Here is a 19,907-nt window from a genome sequence, read left to right on the forward strand (position 1 = left end):
GATGATTTACAGATGGCTGACAAACATCTAAAACAGTGCCTAACACCGTTCGCCATCAGAGTATTATAAATTCAGAGCACCTGAGACTCCCCCTCTCCAAGTGGCATGGCCGTCACTAAGAGCAACCTGCTGGTGACTGATCTTGCTATAGAGAAATCTGTTTCAGGTTATTGCATTGATGCTTGATCTTGAGAGCCAGAAAAACAAAACAAAACAAAACAAAACAACACCTGTAAATGTGCACTGACTTCTTCCTATGCGTGAGGGAAGAGAGGGACCTCGCAAGAGAGGTCTAGTCCCTAACATACCAGCTCCTTTTAGAGATCCCAAGCTCAGGCCATGTTGCATCAGTGAGGCAGGCAGGTCCCAAGGTGAGGTTATTCCGGAGAGCTTTGTGTCACAAATACATCTTCATGCAGGCTTCATATCCAAATAGCTGTGCTTGCAAAAGGATAGATTTTAGATGAATTTTAGCTCAAATTTGGCATTTTGACCGGCCATCTTAAGAGAAACAGTCTTATATATTGCTTTTAAGTCTAAAGTTTCCCCTTAACTTTCTTCCCCATTTTGTTCTTGAAGTTGAAGTGTCAAGTCCAAGGCATTAGAAAGAATTTGGAGGATCTTTGCCATAGGCTGGCAAGATTCAGGAAACAACAACTCCACTCGTTGGAGCTGTAGGTCCTGGTGTGTGGTCCATACAGTTTCTCTATGGGAAGACGACAGCTGTTGTCTCTTATGCAGATATTGGTAGATTGCAGCGACCATATCCAAGTCTTTGGTTAAGTCTAATCATGAAATATTTGTGCCGTGTCTAAGAAAGTCTGCTTCTGTCAACAGTGCGGAGGTCATTTTACCTTGTTATTGAGAAATTCTCATCTTTGTTTACCTTTCTTAGGTTTCCACTGTATCCAAAGGGAGGGGAGAAGCTGCAATTTGACTATGGTGTCTACCTTCTGAACAAGAACATAGCACAGGTAAGTGGCTCTCTGTTCCCCTTACTCGATTGCTACCTTCTTTCTCCAGAATCAGTTACTGCAGCCAGCCCTTTACCCATTTATATGAGCAGTGCAATTTGCTGGCCATAGTCGTCTTCTGTGACATTAAAATGAACTTGGAGAAGCAGTGGGCATGCTTTAGAATCCATCTCTGCCTCTAACCATCCTTTTCTGAGTTCTTCTGGTAGGCGTGGGCTTGAGTGTGTGGTCTGAATAAATCTCTTGGCTCTTCAGCTTGATTGATAATGGCTTTCTTCTCGTGGACCACTTCTGGGGACTCATTTTGCATTATTGTTTATGGAATAAAAGTTTAATGCCTTTGGCAAGTCCATAATGGTCTCCTCACCTCATTATCCAGGGCCCAAGGGAAAGGCCAAGCGTTTGTTCCTCCCAGCCCGTCTTGGATGCTTGTGGCTCTTTCAGCATCCCATCAGTTAGCATCTCATATGGACAGTGTTTCCCATGGACCGTAGGAAGAGAGCAGATGCCTGGCTTTGTGCTTTCCCAACAGCAGCCCATAGCATTGCTTTAGTGCAGTTGGCTCTGCTTCAAGCGTTGGACAGTCCATGGATTTTTCAGCTGCAGGGGAAGGCTTTGGTGCTGTTCTTTCCTTTAGAGATCCGTCCAATCGCAGTATCACGTGGTGAAGCAGCCACAGTTTGCTGTTTAAAGACATTGTCAGATGTATGCTCTCCCTTTTGATTTTATGGAAGTAGTAGGTGCGTTGCTTTTACGAGCCTCAGTTGTCTTTTCTCCATACGAATCTAAAGGTCCATCCGACCTAGAATCATTCCTCCATATGGTGTTATCTTTACTTTCTTCCCCTCAGACCTCAGTTTAATGTTGGTTTTTGTTTTGCTTTGTTTTGTTTTGAAATGTGGTTTTTATGAAAATTGTCATCATTTTCTAAAATTGGATCGTATTTCTAGTTTGTCATACTGAATTAACCACTTGTTTCCTAAGCGAAGCTACAAGGTTCAAGATCACACCAGTGCAGCCTCACTTCCGTGCTAGGACAAGCAGCCACACACACAGACTCTGCCCATGACTCCCCTTCCCTTGTGCCCTTCTTCCCACAACTGATGCTATCCCTCCCTCCATTTTTGGCAGATAAGTATTTTTGTCAAAGAAGCAGGACTTTAATGTCAAGGCTAATTCACACACCTCTGTCACAGTTGTGTCAGTCCCTGGAAAAGAATGGTCTTTTCCCGAAAAAATCCAGATGAAGACCACATTAAGAAAGACAAAGTAAATAAGTGAATAAGTGAATTTGCCAGCATGTTAGGGGGCTATCCTGTGGCAGAGAGGGCACAGCTGAACTAGGAGTGAAAATGGCTTTGTTTAGAGCTACTTTCTAGTCTGAGTTCGGAGGTTCTTTTCCCCTGTCCCATTGGCTGTATTTTGCTCTGTGCATATTGGAATTGGATTTGGAAGCTTCCAGGGACAACTAGCCCTGCTGTGGTGCCCAGATCTCCTACTTACTGCCTGTCAACTGCAAACTCAAGAATGCATGTACATAAACATGTCATGTTCCCAACAGAGATGGAAAAGATGCTGAGAGTAGCCCATCTGCAAGGCCAAGCGCAGGCTGCCTGTGTGTAGTGGGAAACTCGGGTCAATGCTCGAATCGGCTCACAGATGGAGCGTGTCAGAGCACTTCTCAATAGCCCCTGACTTAACTGACCGATGGAAGTAGCCTGCCCGTAGAAGTTGTATGTGCCCAACTGTGTATTCTTTGCAGGAGCCGGCGATCACTTATTTACTCTGCCCATAGAAACAAGTAGCTAGCTCTCTGGTGTCCTTTTCTGTTTCTTCAAAACACGCTTCCATAGATTTGAAAGCTTGTTCAGGAAGCCACTTTGGAGCACATAAAAGAAATTTGTAGCAAATCTGTGACACACACCCCCCCCCCCGCCCCCAAGAAGCTTAGGGAAGGTTTCTTTGTGTTTTGACCTTACTAGCACCGCTCTTCCATGTTCCTTTGGTAAGAGCATTATTAATAACTATCGTTCATAAGCCGGCCTTACAGATGTGCACAGCTTTGGATGGATTATCTGCATGTACTAATGCATGCTGTCAAGGAGGAATCTGTCTTCTCAGTGAGTCTCATTTCTACCCCATCTCTAGAGATGTGAATAAGGCACGCCATTGCGGCAGCCCCGCCTCCCTCCGTGATTTACAAGCCACATTAGTGGAGGTAGATGAAAGCGCTGGCATGTGTTAACGTGCCAGAGAAAGGGAGTGAAGTCATTTAGTACCGCGCCATAACTTGGTGGAGGATTTGAATAGTCAATAGGACCTTTCATCACAACCAGAAGTAGTAGTAAAATCACTTTTCTGGTGGAGGAAATGACAGAACTTAGTAATATTTGTTACTTCAGGGTTTGGGATCAATCCAGCCCGTGCTTTGAAAGCACAGGCTTAGGAAGACAGGCCTTCAAGCAGAACTCCGAAAGTATCGTGAGAAGAGCAGAGAGCTAGCCAACCCGTTTGCCCTCTGAATGCCACTGCAGTCTGAGGGGCTGTGGGTGCTGAGCCAGCCATGAGAGAATTAGTCCGGCACAGTGCTTGTCAGCAGCAGAGCTGTCCGTCCAGAGGGCAGCCCCTCAGCAGGTGACAGCCTCCACAGTCAGGCAGCAGGCAAAGCTGCAGAAATGGGCCTATCAGACTGAGGCACAAATCCTGCAGTGCAGCTCATGCCTGTAATCCCAACACTAGGGAGACGGAGACAGGAGGATCACTGCTGTCAGCTCAAGACTAGTTTGAACTACAAAGTAAGCCAGCTTGAGCTAGTGGCAAGTCTCAAAATTAAACAATAACAACAAAAATCCAAGATTTCTAAACACAGTATAATTAGCATTGATTTTTAAAGTGAGGTTGTCTGTGGCTTGGGATACAGCCCAGCTGATAGAGAGCATGCCTAGGACTCAATGTCTAGTACTACTAAGAAATAAGGATTCCCACTTTATTAGACTTCTAGTTGAATGGGGAAAGGCATACAGTAAATAAAAGCATTTTAGATTAAGTAAAGTGCTAAAGATTAATTATGATAATGCAAAATAACTGGGGGGAGGGGCTAGGTACCTGTGTTAGATAAAGTTGCTAAATAAGCCTTTCTGAGGAAGTGGTTGTTGAGCTGAGGCATGGGAGATGACTAGAAATCCAGCTGTTCAGGGATAAGGATACAGACAGTTGTGTAAGGCAGGGACAAAGAAGAGGGTGCACATGGAAGGAGCATTGTAACCAGACAGAGGGAAACGAACAACACATCACAGGGCCTTAGGTTCAGCCTAACTCTGAATGCCAGTGGAAGCTAGGGATGACTGGATCTGTTCACTCCCATCACTCACTCGCTGCCTCTCTTGATTGTGTCCACATACTTCTTTTTCTCTTTCTCTTCCATTTCTCTGCCACTTACTTGCTCCTCTTAGAGGTGCCCTGGGTCTCTGAGTATCTGGGGTGGTCTCAGGAGTGCTGTTCCCCATCCGTGCATTGTGGAACCGGGCAGGGGTCCTCTTGGGCATGGTCTGCCCCCACCAGGCCCACGTGGCACCCAACTGGTGGTCATCTCAGGCTAGTTCCCTGTTCAGGCCCCATGTGGTAGTCATCTTAGGCTCGCTATCCTCCAGACCTCCCCAGAGGTTCACTCCCTCACAGACCCCCTCAGTCCCAGACAGGGTTCTGCTAGTGTCCGGCTTGTCCCAGGACGGAGCCACCAGCACCCGTACAGCCGCAGACTACTGAACTGCTGCTAACTGCCCACCTAAGCCCCCTGGCACCAGACTTGTGGTCAGCCCAGGCTCGCTTTCTTCAGGAAACGTTAGACTACTCAGACATTCACAGGTCAAAACCCTGAGCACAGACGTAACCTCCCTCCTCTCTGCCGCCTACTGGCACACATGACACAGCAGCCACACCTACAGTACTTTAGCGACAGGGTCATCTTTTTTTTTTTTTTTTAAACATGCTTGTTTTAATTTAATTGTCAATATTAACTTTTGTTTCTACTGACAAGTAATAGATTTCTGTTGTTTCTTTAAATTTTATTTTTATGTGTTTGTACAAGCATGCCATGTGTCCTCAGATCTGGATGAACAATGAACTCGGATCCCTTAGAGCTGAGCTGCCTAATATGGGTGCTGGAAACTGAACCCAGGACCTCATGAGCAGCAAAGGCTGTCAAGCCCTGAGTCAGATCTCTAGCACCTCTTTAATCTTTTAATGAATTAATAGTTAAAGTCCATTTTAATTCTCATTTCCAGTATAGCAAATATTAACTTATACATGACCCACATAAATTGGGAATCCTAGCTGATTTTCAGCATATAAAGGACTTTTGAGACTGAAATATTTGAATTGCTGTCCTAGACAGTGTAGCTATCTATACTTCCTACAAAAGTTCATACCTCAACTAGACAAGATCTGTCTGTCAGCCCCTAGATGTCAATATTTGTATGAGACCAGGCCTGCTGGTGTGAGCTCCGAGAATGCAGCCCAGTGCAGGGAAAAGGGTCAACAGCGCTCTGTGAACTCACCGCTATCTTTTTGGCTTCTCTTAACCCAGACCCTCTTCTCTCCTCCCCAGAAGCTGAGGGGCTGAGGGCCTGATGCTTTGTGGATACCCTTTACAAATAGCAATGATGCCCTACGTTCAGTTGGCTGCTAGGGCTTTGGTATGATTTCAGCCCTATAGTCCATTGCATACCTGCATGCTTTCCAGACCTAGCATTAAAGATACAGAACTGCCTGTGTGTTAATTTCTGTAGCTTCCCAAACCCATCACATTGACAAAAAGAATCCAGATTAAGTATTCCCACTAGCTTGGTGAATATTCCTTTTTTTTTTTTTTTTTTTTAATGTAGGGCATTCTGTGAATACCACATAGACTTTTACTTGTGTACCAAGGCTTAAGTAAAACAACAGTTAAAAGCTGAGGGTGACTTGATCTTTGACAAGGGAGCAAAAACCATCCAGTGGAAAAAAGACAGCATTTTCAACAAATGGTGCTGGCACAACTGGCGGTTATCATGTAGAAGAATGTGAATTGATCCATTCCTATCTCCTTGTACCAAGGTCAAATCTAAGTGGATTAAGGAACTCCACATAAAACCAGAGACACTGAAACTTATAGAGGAGAAAGTAGGGAAAAGCCTCGAAGATATGGGTACAGGGGAAAAATTCCTGAATAGAACAGCAAAGGCTTGTGCTGTAAGATCGAGAATCGATAAATGGGACCTCATAAAGTTGCAAAGCTTCTACAAGGCAAAAGACACCGTCAATAAGACAAAAAGACCACCAACAGATTGGGAAAGGATCTTTACCTATCCTAAATCAGATAGGGGACTAATATCCAATATATATAAAGAACTCAAGAAGGTGGACTCCAGAAAATCAAATAACCCCGTTAAAAAATGGGGCTCAGAACTGAACAAAGAATTCTCACCTGAGGAATACCGAATGGCAGAGAAGCACCTGAAAAAATGTTCAACATCCTTAATCATCAGGGAAATGCAAATCAAAACAACCCTGAGATTCCACCTCACACCAGTCTAAGATCCATTTATTCAGGTGACAGCAGATGCTGGCGAGGATGTGGAGAAAGAGGAACACTCCTTCATTGTTGGTGGGATTGCAAACTGGTACAACCACTCTGGAAATCAGTTTGGCGGTTCCTCAGAAAATTGGACATAATACTACCAGAGGATCCAGCAATACCTCTCCTGGGCATATATCCAGAAGATGTTCCAACCAGTAAGAAGGACACATGCTCCACTATGTTCATAGCAGCCTTATTTATAATATCCAGAAGCTGGAAAGAACCCAGATGCCCCTCAACAGAGGAATGGATACAGAAAATGTGGTACATTTACACAATGGAGTACTACTCAGCTATTAAAAGGAATGAATTTATGAAATTCCTAGGCAAATGGAAGGATCTGGAGGGCATCATCCTGAGTGAGGTAACATATTCACAAAGGAACTCACACAATATGTACTCACTGATAAGTGGATATTAGCCCAAAAACTTAGGATACCCAAGATATAAGATACAATTTGTTAACCGCATGAAACTCAAGAAGAACGAAGACCAAAGTGTGGACACTGTGCCCCTTCTTGGAATTGGGAACAAAACACCCATGGAAAGAGTTACAGAGATAAAGTTTGGAGCTGTGAAGAAAGGATGGACCATCTAAAGACTGCCATATCCAGGGATCCATCCCATAATCAGCTTCCAAACGCTGACACCATTGCATACACTAGCAAGATTTTGCTGAAAGGACCCAGATTTAGCTGTCTCTTGTGAGACAATGCCGGGGCCTAGCAAACACAGAAGTGGATGCTCACAGTCAGCTATTGGATGGATCACAGGGCCCCCAATGGAGGAGCTAGAGAAAGTACCCAAGGAGCTAAAGGGAACTGCAACCCCATAGGTGGAACATTATTATGAACTAACCAGTACCCCAGAGCTCTTGACTCTAGCTGCATTTGTATTAAAAGATGGCCTAGTTGGCCATCACTGGAAAGAGAGGCCCATTGGACTTGCCAACTTTGTATGCCCCAGTACAGGGGAATGCCGGGACCAGGGGTTGGGGGTGGGGGGGGAATTGGGGGGGAGTGTATTGGGGACTTTTTGGATAGCATTGGAAATGTAATTGAGGAAAATACCTAATAAGAAAAAAAAAAAAAAAAAAAAAGCTGAGGGCCACTGCTTACTCCAGCAGCACATGTTCTAAAGCCCAGGGTTCCTTCCTGCTCTGCCCCTGCCTATTATTTTAAGGCTTCACAGAAAATGAAAATACCTTCTCCTTTTAAACAAGTCATGACCTATGGGGACATGCGCAGGACCCGGTCATTCTCCTGGTGCCCAAAGTCCATGCTTCCCCAACATGCAGTTCAATATATATGACACGGGGAGAGCATGCATTTCGTTTTGTAATTCTTAGGAGTACAAGTTGCAAAGACTGTATTTTCTTCACTAGTACTGGGGGTTGAACACGAGGCCTCACCCATGCTTGCTGAGCACCGCCATGAGCTGCAACCCCAGCATTCCAAGGAGACTTTCATAGTCAAAAATGTCCCCCATGCTGCCAACAAAAATTTGGCAACAATGTAGTGAAAGTTCATATTTAAAATTCTTAAAAAGACTTTACTAAGATGTAATTGACACGCCTTATAACTCACCCACTTAAACTATATATGCAGTAGCTTTGTGTGTTGATGTAGCCAACCGTTCATATGCATGTGGAAGCCAGAGTCGGTGCTGGGTGTTCTCCGTTGTTCTCCCCCTTGGTCTCTCACTGGTCCCGGAACAGCTCACTGTTTCTTTAGACTGGCTGGTCAGCAAGCCCCAAGGATCCTCTAGCTCTGCCTTTCCCAAACACTGAGATCACACACACACACACACACACACACACACACACACACACACACTTGTTTATTATAGTATTGTTTCTGTGAACATCTTATATAAGTTTAAATGACACGTACTTTCATTATCCTCAAGAATATATCTAGCAGAATTGCTGAACCATATAATTGTGTTTGATCTTTTCTTTTCCTTTCTTTTCCCTTTCTTTCTTTTCTTCTTTTTCTTTGATTTTTTTTATCCTGTATTCAAGATCAAGCCCAGATCCTAATACATGCTAAGTAAGCACCCAACTACTGAGTAATGTCTCCCTATGTTAAATGTTCTGAATAATCGTCAGACATTTTTGATGTCTATACCATTTTATATTCCTGCCACCACTGTACCAGGTTTCTAATTTCTCTGCGTGTTTGCCAACACTTGTGATTTTCTGTCCTTTTTGGATTTTCAAGCCAGGGTCTTTCTGTGTAGCCTTGGCTGGAATTCACCCTGGAGACCAGTCTTTTTGAGTATAGCCTTCCCACTAGCTGTGGGGTGATGATCACACTGTAATTTGGTTTGAGTTTTTCTGCTGGCTAAGGTGTCCAGCATCATCTCAAAAGCATACCCGTTGTCTGGATATCTTCTCTGGAGATGTGCCTGTGCGGACCTTTGCTTGTTTTTAATTTGGGTTGTTTGTCTTTATTACTGAATTGGAAGAGAACTCGGTATACTGTAGATAAAAGCCCCTTGTAAGATAAATTATTAGTACGTAATCATTCAGTTTGTTTACATAATAACTATTGTTTGGTTGACTACAAAAGCTCTCTAAGTGTTGGTGGTGTTCTGCTCACTTGACCACTGGATAAGCTGGACCTCTGCGGACAGAGCTCTTTGTGCTCAATCACCGAGCTATTAGGTGAGCAGACCCATGGAGAGCCTGCCCATCCTGCGTTGAGAGCACCGACTATGCTTGCTACTTTTCTTCCTAACTGACTGCCACGGACATATTACAAGCCGGGTGCTAGAGATGTACACCTTCAAGTCCAACACACAGAGGCAGAGACCTTTCCTGTTTTCCCGTGGTTAGGAGCTAAGGTTCTAGCATCCTGCTCGGCTTAGCATCTGTAACATCTCTTTCTCTACCCTCTCACACTAGCCTTACTCTGTGAAGTTGGCTTTTCAAAGCACCAGCAGCAGTGAGTGACATCCGCTGGGGGGGGCGGGGGGGAAGGGGTGGATGGCGGGGCGGGGGGGGGGGGTCAGTCTGCAGCTCTGCCAAGAATGCATCTCAACTGAGAGGCTAGTGCTTGGTTCAGAGATAGGAATCCTAACTGTATTCTTTGTGATTGATTGAACCTTATGAAATGAATTATGAACCATATGAAAAATGAATTTGGTCTGATTTTAGTTGGCATCAAACTGACCAGCATAGCTTTCACATAAGGTATTTGAAGAAATAAACTGCAAAAAAAAATGATATATCTGAATTCTGGTACTCATTAAAGAAGAACATTTTAAAATTTATAGCCTTGAGTTTCCAATGATAATAAAATTAGTATCCTTATTAATGTAAATTTAGCAAGTAAACAGCCAAAAAATTTAGATTAAAGTTAACTAATTCAGAGGCAGCATAGCTGAATGGTTAAGCACTTAGTAGTCCACTCTTACCATCCCAGCCCCAGAAGGGTGAGACAGGAGAACAGAGATGTCAGGGCAAGCCTGGGCTCTGTTGCCAGACTCCACGTAAGGTAGGAAAAGTGGGGAAGCCCTCCAAGCAGCGCTCTGCACATGTGTAGCCTACAACTCACAGAGTAGCAGCTTAACGTTGGTAACTGCCGTGCCTCTGGCGCTCAGCCTGGGCATCTGATCCAGAGTGCCTGCCTTTTAAAAATGGAGACGTGGCTCATATCTGTATAGATCAGACTGGCCTCCAGCTCCCGGGCTTCCTGGCTCCCCACCCTGGATGCTCAGAGTACACAGCTAAAATAGATACAATTAAAATAAATAGTTTCAGATTGTGCAGCAGTTGTCCTTTCTGCTTTTTTTCCCCCATTTATGTATATTGTGAATGCAGTTTCTGTTGGTAAGTAGAGCTATGCAAAGGGTGTCCTGCAGTATGCATATAACATTATTCACTTAACAGTTTCTTTAAATAAATCTTTAAAAAAAAAAAAAAAAGGGCTGGTGAGATTGCTCAGTGGGTAAGAGCACCCGACTGCTCTTCCAAAGGTCCAGAGTTCCAGAGTTCAAATCCCAGCAACCACATGGTGGCTCACAACCATCCGTATCGAGATCTGGTGCCCTCTTCTGGAGTGTCTGAAGACAGCTACAGTGTACTTACATATAATAAATAAATCTTTAAAAAAAAAAAAAAAAACAGTTTCTTTATTGGTAGACATTTAGGTCACTTCCAATATTACTTTATTCTCCCACTGAAATATTTGCATATGTGCTAGAATAAATATCCGGACTAGGCATCATAGCTCACACCTGTAATGCCAACACTTGGGAATCTAAGACAGGATGGTCTTTCTAAATTCAAGGCCAGCCTGGGTTATAAGTTCCTGTCTTAGGAGGAAGAAGAGGAGGAGGAGGAAGAAGAAAGAAAATAATGAATAATACTTTTTTTAAAGATAATAGCCAGGCTATTCAGAGTCCCCAAAACTTGTGTGAATTAATCCCTATGCCTTGTAACTTACATGTAACTAGTAACTTACATGTAACTAGTAACTTACATGTAACTAGTAACTTACAGGTAACTAGTAGCTTACAGGTAACTAGTAACTTACATGTAACTAGTAACTTACAGGTAACTAGTAGCTTACAGGTAACTAGTAACTTACAGGTAAGTAGTAACTTACAGGTAACTAGTAACTTACAGGTAACTAGTAACTTGCAGGTAACTAGTAACTTGCAGGTAACTAGTAACTTGCAGGTAACTAGTAACTTGCAGGTAACTAGTAACTTACATGTGGGATCTGCTGAAGCTTGGACTTACACCAGCCTGTGTTTACCCTCTTCCTCTCCTGCAGCTCAGTTCAGCATCCTAGTTGCCTGCAGTATGTCAGCCACCTCCACGAGAAGGCTGAAGTCACTCCACTCACACTTCCTAGAGATGTCTCTAGGAGTCTTCTTAAAAATTTTTAGCAGTACGTTTTCTGTTCACTATTAATAAACTATAATATTTTTAACTTGTGAGAAATTAACTCAGGCTGTTTAGGACTGAACCTAAAATTTAATGTGAAGGAGGCTGAGGCAAGAGGGTTATGAACTTGAGGCTAGCCTAGGCTACATAATGAATGATGGCATACACTAAAGCAAAAGCTACAAAATGCCTCATTCTACCTATGTAGATGAAAACATGGGCAGAAATGGGCTCTGACGTGATCAAGCATGGCAGACTAAGCTTTATGTTACACTCCACGTAAACGTCAGAAATAACTGGGCTCGAGCACACCCTGAATAACCGAATTTGTAAAATTAGCTTTAATTTCTTTGAATGAAAACTGAGGCCCACTGACTTTTTTTTTTTTTTTTTTTTTTACATTCTCAAAATGGTAGTGGCAGGGAACTGGAGCTCAGGGTTCCTTCTGCAGGGCTCACCACTGACCACTGTGTGGCTTCCAGCATCAAGGGACAGGCATGCCAAGACATGCAGAAGGCCACCCATTTGAAAGAGCTTTCCCTTACTCTCTAGGATTCATTAGTTCATAACAACGTAAAAGATAAATGTATTTTTCCTGCCTTCTGCTGTATAGCACTGTACCCTGGGCTGGCTTGACTTGGAGCAGTCTGTGGCTAGGAACACAAATGTAAGAGGACATGTGTTTATTCCTGGTCAGTGTTGTGACTCTGACTGGACCTCATTTCAGGAAATTCTCTCCAGGCCTCGAGTCCCATGTTTTTATGTGACAGGGCTCATAACCTCCATTGTGCCGTGGAGTGGTTTTGACGTTTGGTTTTTCAAACTTCTCTACAGTTCTCTATCTTTATCCCATTGTGTTCAGTGTTACAGGGACAGTCCTGTCGCATTCCCAGGGTGCCTTGCAAGGCAGCCTAGGGCCTCGAGCTCCAGATGTGCTCTCATCTCAGTTAACTCTAACTGACCTGCCCATGCTATGTGTCTTTTCCTCATGGTGACACCAATGAGTCTCAGTGCCTCTAAGCCCAGGATTGTGCCCAACAAGGGGACTGAGATAAATGCTCTTCATTTCCTCCGGCAGCACTGTTCTGCTATGCCTCCTCCCTGGTTTGGGAACACATACATGATTTTAAACACATGCATATGCACACACACCCACGTACAGACACAAAATAAAAATAGGTTGTTCTTTAATTTTTTAAATGTACATGAATATGTTGCCTGCATGTATACCTGTATACCACAAGCATACAGTGCTCATGAATGCCAGAAGAAGGTGTCAGAAGCCCTAGAGAATTCGAGTAAAAGACAGTTGTGAGTGGCCATATAGATGCTGGAAATTGAACCTACGTTGTTGGGGTAAACAGCCATTGTTCTTAACTGCCAAGACATCTCTCCATGATGGTATAGGAAAAGGATCATTTAGAAAAATAATCCAGGTGGCTGATGTCATTGCTAGCACAGAGTAAGTCTGGCGTGTTCTAGCAAGTCTGTAATCCCAGCATTTGAGGTGGAGGCAGGAGAATCACAAGTTCAGGTTTCTCCTTGGCTAACAGAGCAAGTTTGAGTCCAACCTGGGATACATGAAATCCTGTCTCAAAAAGGATAATAATAATAATTTGGCTCTGTCCAGGGAAGTTGAACATCTGCATATGAGAGTGTTTATAGCAACAGTATTCATATTAGCCAAAGACTAAAGACAGGCTGCAATCCATTAGTAATGTGTCCATCGCTAATCATGGGTGTTTACATATGGAATACTGTGCCACCACAGAGCCATGGCAGTGACTAGGACATTGAATGCCAAGATGCACAGCACATGGGATGGCGGAAAGAGATCGCTGCAAGTGTGCAATTCATACCAGACAAGGGTCAGCAGTGCTGTTAGGAATGAACTATACATCAAGCTGAGGCTGGATTACCAGTGGGAAAGGGAAAGAATTAGCACAAAAGGGGCTCCTGGGGACCCTGTGGGACCCAGCATCTTCTTTCTGTAGAAGCTGCACAGTGTTTGCCTTATCATTCTGATCCTTTAAACTGTACATCGTATGTCATATACTCGTCTGTGTAACAGCAGTGAAAGGGTATACGTAGCACCCTCGGCTGAGTACTGGTCTGGTCTGAAGATGCCTTTGGTCATGATGAAAGGCATCATTTTATTGTCATGTACCCCAGAAGAAAAAGAATTTTGAAGTAGAGCAGCAATAGCACATATGTAGGCAGAATAAGCTTTTATATGTATATTCTATATACCTAATCACCATATAGTATTTCTGTGTCATTAGTGTGGAAGCAAGCTTGGGGTAATTTTTGGTAGAAAAGAAATTTTTAAAAAATGACTGAAGCAAATCTATGTTGAGTGTTTCTGATGTTCTATATTATAGAGGGATATGCTGGAAACAGCATCTGCGAACGTCTTAAGAATATGTGATAAAGCAAGCTGTCCACAGACGAGCTGACTGGGTTTTAGACAGATGTCTTTCCAGCATTCCTACAAATGTGTGGGATTTCCCAAAACCCTAGTGGTGAATGAATTTGTGGGCATTTGCTGCTCACAGGTCAATCCCCTGTGCTCAGCACTGAAATCAAAGCTAATTAGAGGAGAGTGGGAGAGCCTGCCTCTGTGCCAGTCACACACTAATTGCGGTGGTCACTCTATCCAAAGATGGCTGAACTCTGACCGCCAAGCTAACCACAAGAAGGAAATTACTTTGTATAGCTAAGCCAAACAAATTTTTTTTTTTTTTTTGGATTTCATTTGTAATGTCACTTAGGATTCTTCTGGAAGGCTTGTGAAGCCTTGCTTTCTTTTAATATGCTCTCATAATGACAAGGTCCCCTGAGAATGAAGTCATCCAACCGGAATGTGCCTGTGTCTGAACTCTGATAAACATCACTTCGTGGTATTTTGGAGATGAAAAGAGACTAAAACATGTAAATGTTACTTTCAGATTATTCCGAAACCCGTGGCCCAGCAATCAGAATAGCTTAGCCCCAGCCAGTGCTGAGCAGTGGGCATTCCACATTGGCAGGACAGCCTTAGGTCACTGCTCTGTCTTGTGTGTTGACTTGGAGCTTGTGATGTCCTGGAATGTAATTGCTTCATCTCTGAGGCACATTTATGTGTCCCTCTGCCCCTTGTCCTAATTCATCATCTGCTTTATAGTAATTCCACCCAGACAAGGCCGTCAGGCCCCGCTGGAGGATGTGAGGTGCTGTGAGTGGATGCATACTCTAATCAGTGACGTTAGTTTATATCTCCTTATTAAGATACCCATTACATTCATACCAGGAGAGATAACACGCACACTAATGCACTTTCTGTCATCCATTGGAGCTTTGTTATTTATTTCCATAAAGGTGGCATTAATAACCAAGTGTAAGAGGCTAAGAGGATGTAGGGCTTTTAGTCAAAGTCTAAGATACTTAGTGAGATGTAGCCGCGAGAAGCAGAGACATCGTATTATGTTGTCGTTTTGATTCTTTACCCCTTCCTAAAGCACAGCCATTATGATATACCTCATTTTGTTTATTTTAAAAGTTAATTCATATCTTTTGTGTAATCATTTTCCAAACAAAATGTATTATCCTAGTTTCCCTATACTTTATATCTTGCTTTTCTGATTTTAAACCGAAACATAGAATAATATATTCAAAGATTTGTGTACTTGGACACTGAAGCCAGAAAGTACTCGTTGAATGTACTAGTCTAGTTCTGGGTATTGGCAGATACAAAAGTTTCTTCTTACGAAAAATAGTGCAGAGGTTGCAGAGATGGCTCAGTGGCTAAGAACATTTGTTCTTGCAGAGGTCTCAGTTTCAGTTCCCAGCACCAACATGACAGCTCAGAGCTATCTGTAAGTCCAGTTCCAAGGGACCCAACAGCCTCTTCTGGCCTCTGTGAACACTGTGTACATATGTGCTACATAGACACCCATGCAGGCAAACACTTAGATACATAAAATAAAAAGTAATAAATTATCTTTTAAAAAGGAAAACAAAAGAAGAAAGACAGTCTAGCAGCTAGGAAGTTAGTGGTTACAAATGCTCCCTGCTCTTGCAGACGGCTTGAGTTTGGTTCCTGGCACCCACATCAGTGAGGCTCACAACTGCCTGTAATTCCAGCTCCGGGGATACATAGACAATTACATTTTCCCTCGTGCATCAGCTCTACCACAGTATCTGCTCAGGCAATGTCTTTGGGTTTTTATTATCAGCTCAGTGGAGACTCATTTGAGGGATCCATCAAGGACCACGCTCTATGCTATGCACACCTGTCTAGTTCACCTTTGGCTTTGGGTTATTGCTTTTCAGAGCTATGCATGCAGCTCATCGTACCAGGAAGCCACAATCCCTGCTAGCTCGTGCCCTTCTCTCCCTTCCAGCCATTACCTCAAGCTTTGACTCCTTGTCCCTGTGTGTTATCCCAGGTGCAGGAGAACTGGGCTGGAAGGCCTTTTCAATTTGCCCTTTGTATCAGGCCTCCCTACTGTGAAGTGCTTCCCAGACTCACTCTAGGGCAATTCTCCATTTGGAGTTCTCTTTCTAGGTCATTACAGAGGTCAATACTAGCATTCACTGTCACTGACTGTTGGGTCGGAACAGATTCCAGGAGTGGAGTACATATTAAAACAGTTTGTTAAAGGAGAGTGGGAAGGGTGGGAAAGCCTAATGCATATAGGATGTCTATAGAAGGAAGGTAGAGGGCAAGCCAGGAAGAATTGGGGCTTTCATCAGCCCTGAGAAAGATCCATCCTAATTCACAGGAAGCCCTCAAGTTAGCTGCCCGCTGGAGGACATCCATGCACCACAGGCCTTACTTAGCATCTCTGCCAAACAGTCATTGGCTGAGGTGCTGGAGCACTGGACGGATCCAGAGCTTTCGCTGGACCATCAGCCAGTTGCGCTCTGTGTAATCGGAGGTGTGAGGGATGCACACCACAGCTTCCATGCTCATGGTGACCGTTAAAGCACTGCAAAAGCCCTCTGAACCTCAGTTCAGAATGGTAACACAGCCAGCGGGGTTATCTTAAATACAAAGTAGCATGTATACCCGTAAGATATTACATGAAGTAAATAAATGTGTAAATCACTAGAACATGGCCATAATAAATAACCAGTCTGTGCTAGCCCGTGGTTAGTTTTAGATAGCTAAGGGCCTGTCTTTCTTACTACACACCATTGAAGCAGGAGTGGTTCTGAGGCGGCCAGTGTGATCTGAAGGGCGGCGTGCCATCTGCAGCTGGATGAGAAACTTACTCCACATGTAAATTGGCCCTGTCAGTGTGCCTGTGTGTGCTCGGCTCGGGGGCTGCTGTTTGTCACTTATAGAGGGCATTTTTAGTGAAGGAAGCACTATGCTTGTTGGTACTTCATCATGAGTTCCTTGTTTGCTGTGAGTGCTCTCTGAGAGTGGTTGGTGCTCCAGTCTAGGTCGTCACACACAAGCAGAGCCGGATCGTAAAGCTACAAACCAGCCTGTGGGGTTTCTGACTGGTGTTCTGCCTGCCTGCATGTGGAAGGCCTCCATTCAGTGCATGGGACAGTCATGTTACTGGTAAGGACACTGGCATCCTTGTCATCCTTCAGCACCAGGGCCTGTGATCCTATCTCAAAGTCAGCATTCTGTCACAGTTTCCAAGTCCTTTTCTGGGTCCGTTCTCTTTGTGGCCCATTCGTCAGCATCTCTGGAGCTCTTGCTGCACACCAGAGACACGTGCCTGGTGATGACCGTGCACCCTTCCGTTCTGCCTAGCCACATCCACTCTGCACAGGTGTTGCAGCAGACTCCAAGAGTATAGTCTGGCTTAAGTAAGTAATACAAAAGAAACATGGCGCCTGCTTATGGATGTGTGGTGAAGATTATGGCCCGTTACTGCTACTAAGACATTTTGAACCATGAGTGCCCTCCTTAGATCCACAAGCCTACATTTTCTTTTAGTTCTTTTCACTACATATTCCAGAAATACTGGATAGCAATCCATAACAGTGCTCCCCTCTACAGTGGGTGCTGGAATTTCCCATGGTTCTTCACTTCTGTGACTTTCTTCCCTGGAATGGCCTTGGGCAGGGAGCTGTGAATCCAGGAGGCTGCTCAAGGCCCCTTCCCTTGTGCAGGGATTTGAGGTACTGGCTATATTTTGTTTTTAATTGTCAGCATCCTTTCCTGTTCGAAATTGATTCAGTGGAGATTTGCAGTGTTTTTTCTGTGTGTTCCCAGATCTATGCTAGCTTGTTAACATGATGTAGTAGACCAGGAATATCCAGTTTTGCTTTCATACTCTTAAAAACTAAAGTGCATGTTTCATAAAGCTAAAGGGTCCCAAGAGCCAGTTAATATAAAGCAATATTTTACCAAGGTCAGAAGTGATTTAAATATGAAAGATCATATTTTATCATAAGCATAACAGGCTTAACAAAATCTAGACAGACAAATTGCTAGTTTAGAAATGATCTGAATTTACCCATCCCCCACCCCCAGGAAAGAAAAAAGGAAAGCAGAAACCCACAAGGCTTGGAATATGGCACCAGGCGAGGTCTCACGGATCCCCAGGCTGTGGCTCTGCAGCGTGATGGGAAAGGCTTTGTTTTCATTGTCACGCTGCGTGCTCTGTCCTCCGAGTCCTCCGCATAGCTGTTTATAGCAAGAACCTGCGTCCCAGAGGGGCGGCCTGGTTTCTCAGCCCTTCTCATTGATGTAATCTGACTTGTTTTAGTTCCTTTCCTTGGGCCTAACATTTTGTGAGCCCTAACATAAATTATTGGCTTGAGGATCCCTCGGCGTCAGCTTCGCTCGGGGATGTGCTGCCTCTGCAGTTCCTGCATTGTCACGTGTGAGAGATTTACTTTCCTCAGTGAGTCCTAACGGTTCTCCATGTGCACACACACTCTCACATACCCACTGGCACGTATGCTTGTGTCTGTGCCTGGTACACTGGTAAACCAGTGAGAAAGTCAAACAGAGGCTTGGCAAATTCCTCTGTGAGCTTCCAGGGAAGGTTTCAGCTGACAGGGTTGCTAAGGCTGGTGTGCTCACTCAGTAATGTGGTGTTCAAAAAAGTCTGATTTTGCTTCTTCTCCTCAGGGATTCTGACTTCTCAGAACCCTGCCTGCTTCATGTCCTCTGTGAAAGCGCATTGATTCTTACTGACCAGTTGGTATTGCAGAAACCAATGTAAGCAACGAAGGTTCTGTCATAGATAATAGACGTGAAGCCTGAGTGTCAGGCATGGCCCTTTGGTCCTGTGGCCCCTGTAATTGGTGGAATTCCCCCCACATTACAGATGAACTCCTTAACGCTCAGGAGAATGAAACAGCTTGCCAGGCCATGCAGCTAAAGGAGGCCCGGGATAGTTTCTGTCAAGATTTTCCTGTGTGTTATTTGATTTGGTCCTGACAGCACTCATGAAGAGTGGCGGGGTAATCTTCCTGTTTTCCCATTTCAGAGTTGGGTAGATATGGTGGCTTCCTTGACTACTACAGTAGGCACGTTTCGGTCTAGGACTGTCCTCCAAGCCGAAATAGAACTTAACATTTGTATGACCCAGTGGTGACATTGGTCACACCATGGCAGTGCCACTATGGTTGTACACTTGCTGTTTTGTTTGTTGGTTTGGTTTGTTTTTTTGTAAGAGATTCTTCAGTGTGTACTAGGTAGACTCCCCCTCAGATATTCTCCTGCAGACTAAGTGCCTTTTTATAGGGAGAGGCAGCAAGTAGCCCTGCACATCTGTTCACGTCTGTTCCTGGCTTAGAGCTGAGAACCAGAGCCTGCCTGGTGGGATGGTGCACACCTCTAAGCCCAGCACTTGGGAGACAGAACAGGCTCCAGGACATCCAGGGCTACACAGAGGAACCTGTCTCTGTAGATAGAAAAGCAGTGTAGACCTACTCTCTCCCTGACCTTGTTGAAAACCCATCAATCAATCAAATACATTAATATTCTTATAGTTCTTCTGTTGTTTTGTATGTGCCTCTTTCGAAACTAGTAACTTCATTAAGTGCCTGAACTGAGTTATCCATGAACATGACGTAGTATGTAGCATGTAACAGGGAGTCAGAAAGCTTAGTCATGGAAAATGACTGAGCCGGGGCCTTTCTTACCAGGACTAAACACTAAAAACTCAACCTGAAAGGAATAGCCTGCCAAGAGAAGGGTGGGCTGCCTGTGTCTGATGAAAGACTGTCTATTCCTACAGACGTTCTTGCCTTGGCATGTGTCTAGAAGATAATACAGAGCTTTGAGAAATGGGCCGAGAGCAAGTGAGAATGAGACAGTAATTACAGATGGGGTTCTCAGTTGTGGGGCTCACTACGGGGTGATTTAGCCAGCTCTTCAGTTAGAGAACAGTTGATGTCTTCCTAGGTAGGCCTTTGCTCTTAGCTTGACAGGGATCCTCATAAGGTTGCCTGTGTGATGGAA

General features: G+C 44.1%; 1 protein-coding gene and 1 pseudogene across 2 annotated transcripts in view; one reads left to right on the forward strand and one right to left on the reverse strand.

Moving 5' to 3' along the window:
- Uvrag (UV radiation resistance associated) overlaps nucleotides 1-19,907 on the forward strand; it is a 265,993-nt gene that overhangs the window by 209,106 nt on the left and 36,980 nt on the right. For both annotated transcript variants that reach the window (XM_029479367.2, XM_021167360.3), the window contains one exon: nucleotides 896-974. In XM_029479367.2, coding sequence (XP_029335227.1) covers nucleotides 896-974 — 79 coding nt within the window. The remainder of the gene's footprint in view (nucleotides 1-895; nucleotides 975-19,907) is intronic.
- On the reverse strand, nucleotides 4,812-4,933 carry LOC115031662 (small nucleolar RNA SNORA17; annotated as a pseudogene).

Source organism: Mus caroli, unplaced genomic scaffold (genome assembly GCF_978045245.1).
Source record: "Mus caroli unplaced genomic scaffold, Mus_caroli_1 scaffold_8, whole genome shotgun sequence".
Taxonomy (NCBI): Eukaryota; Metazoa; Chordata; class Mammalia; order Rodentia; family Muridae; genus Mus; species Mus caroli.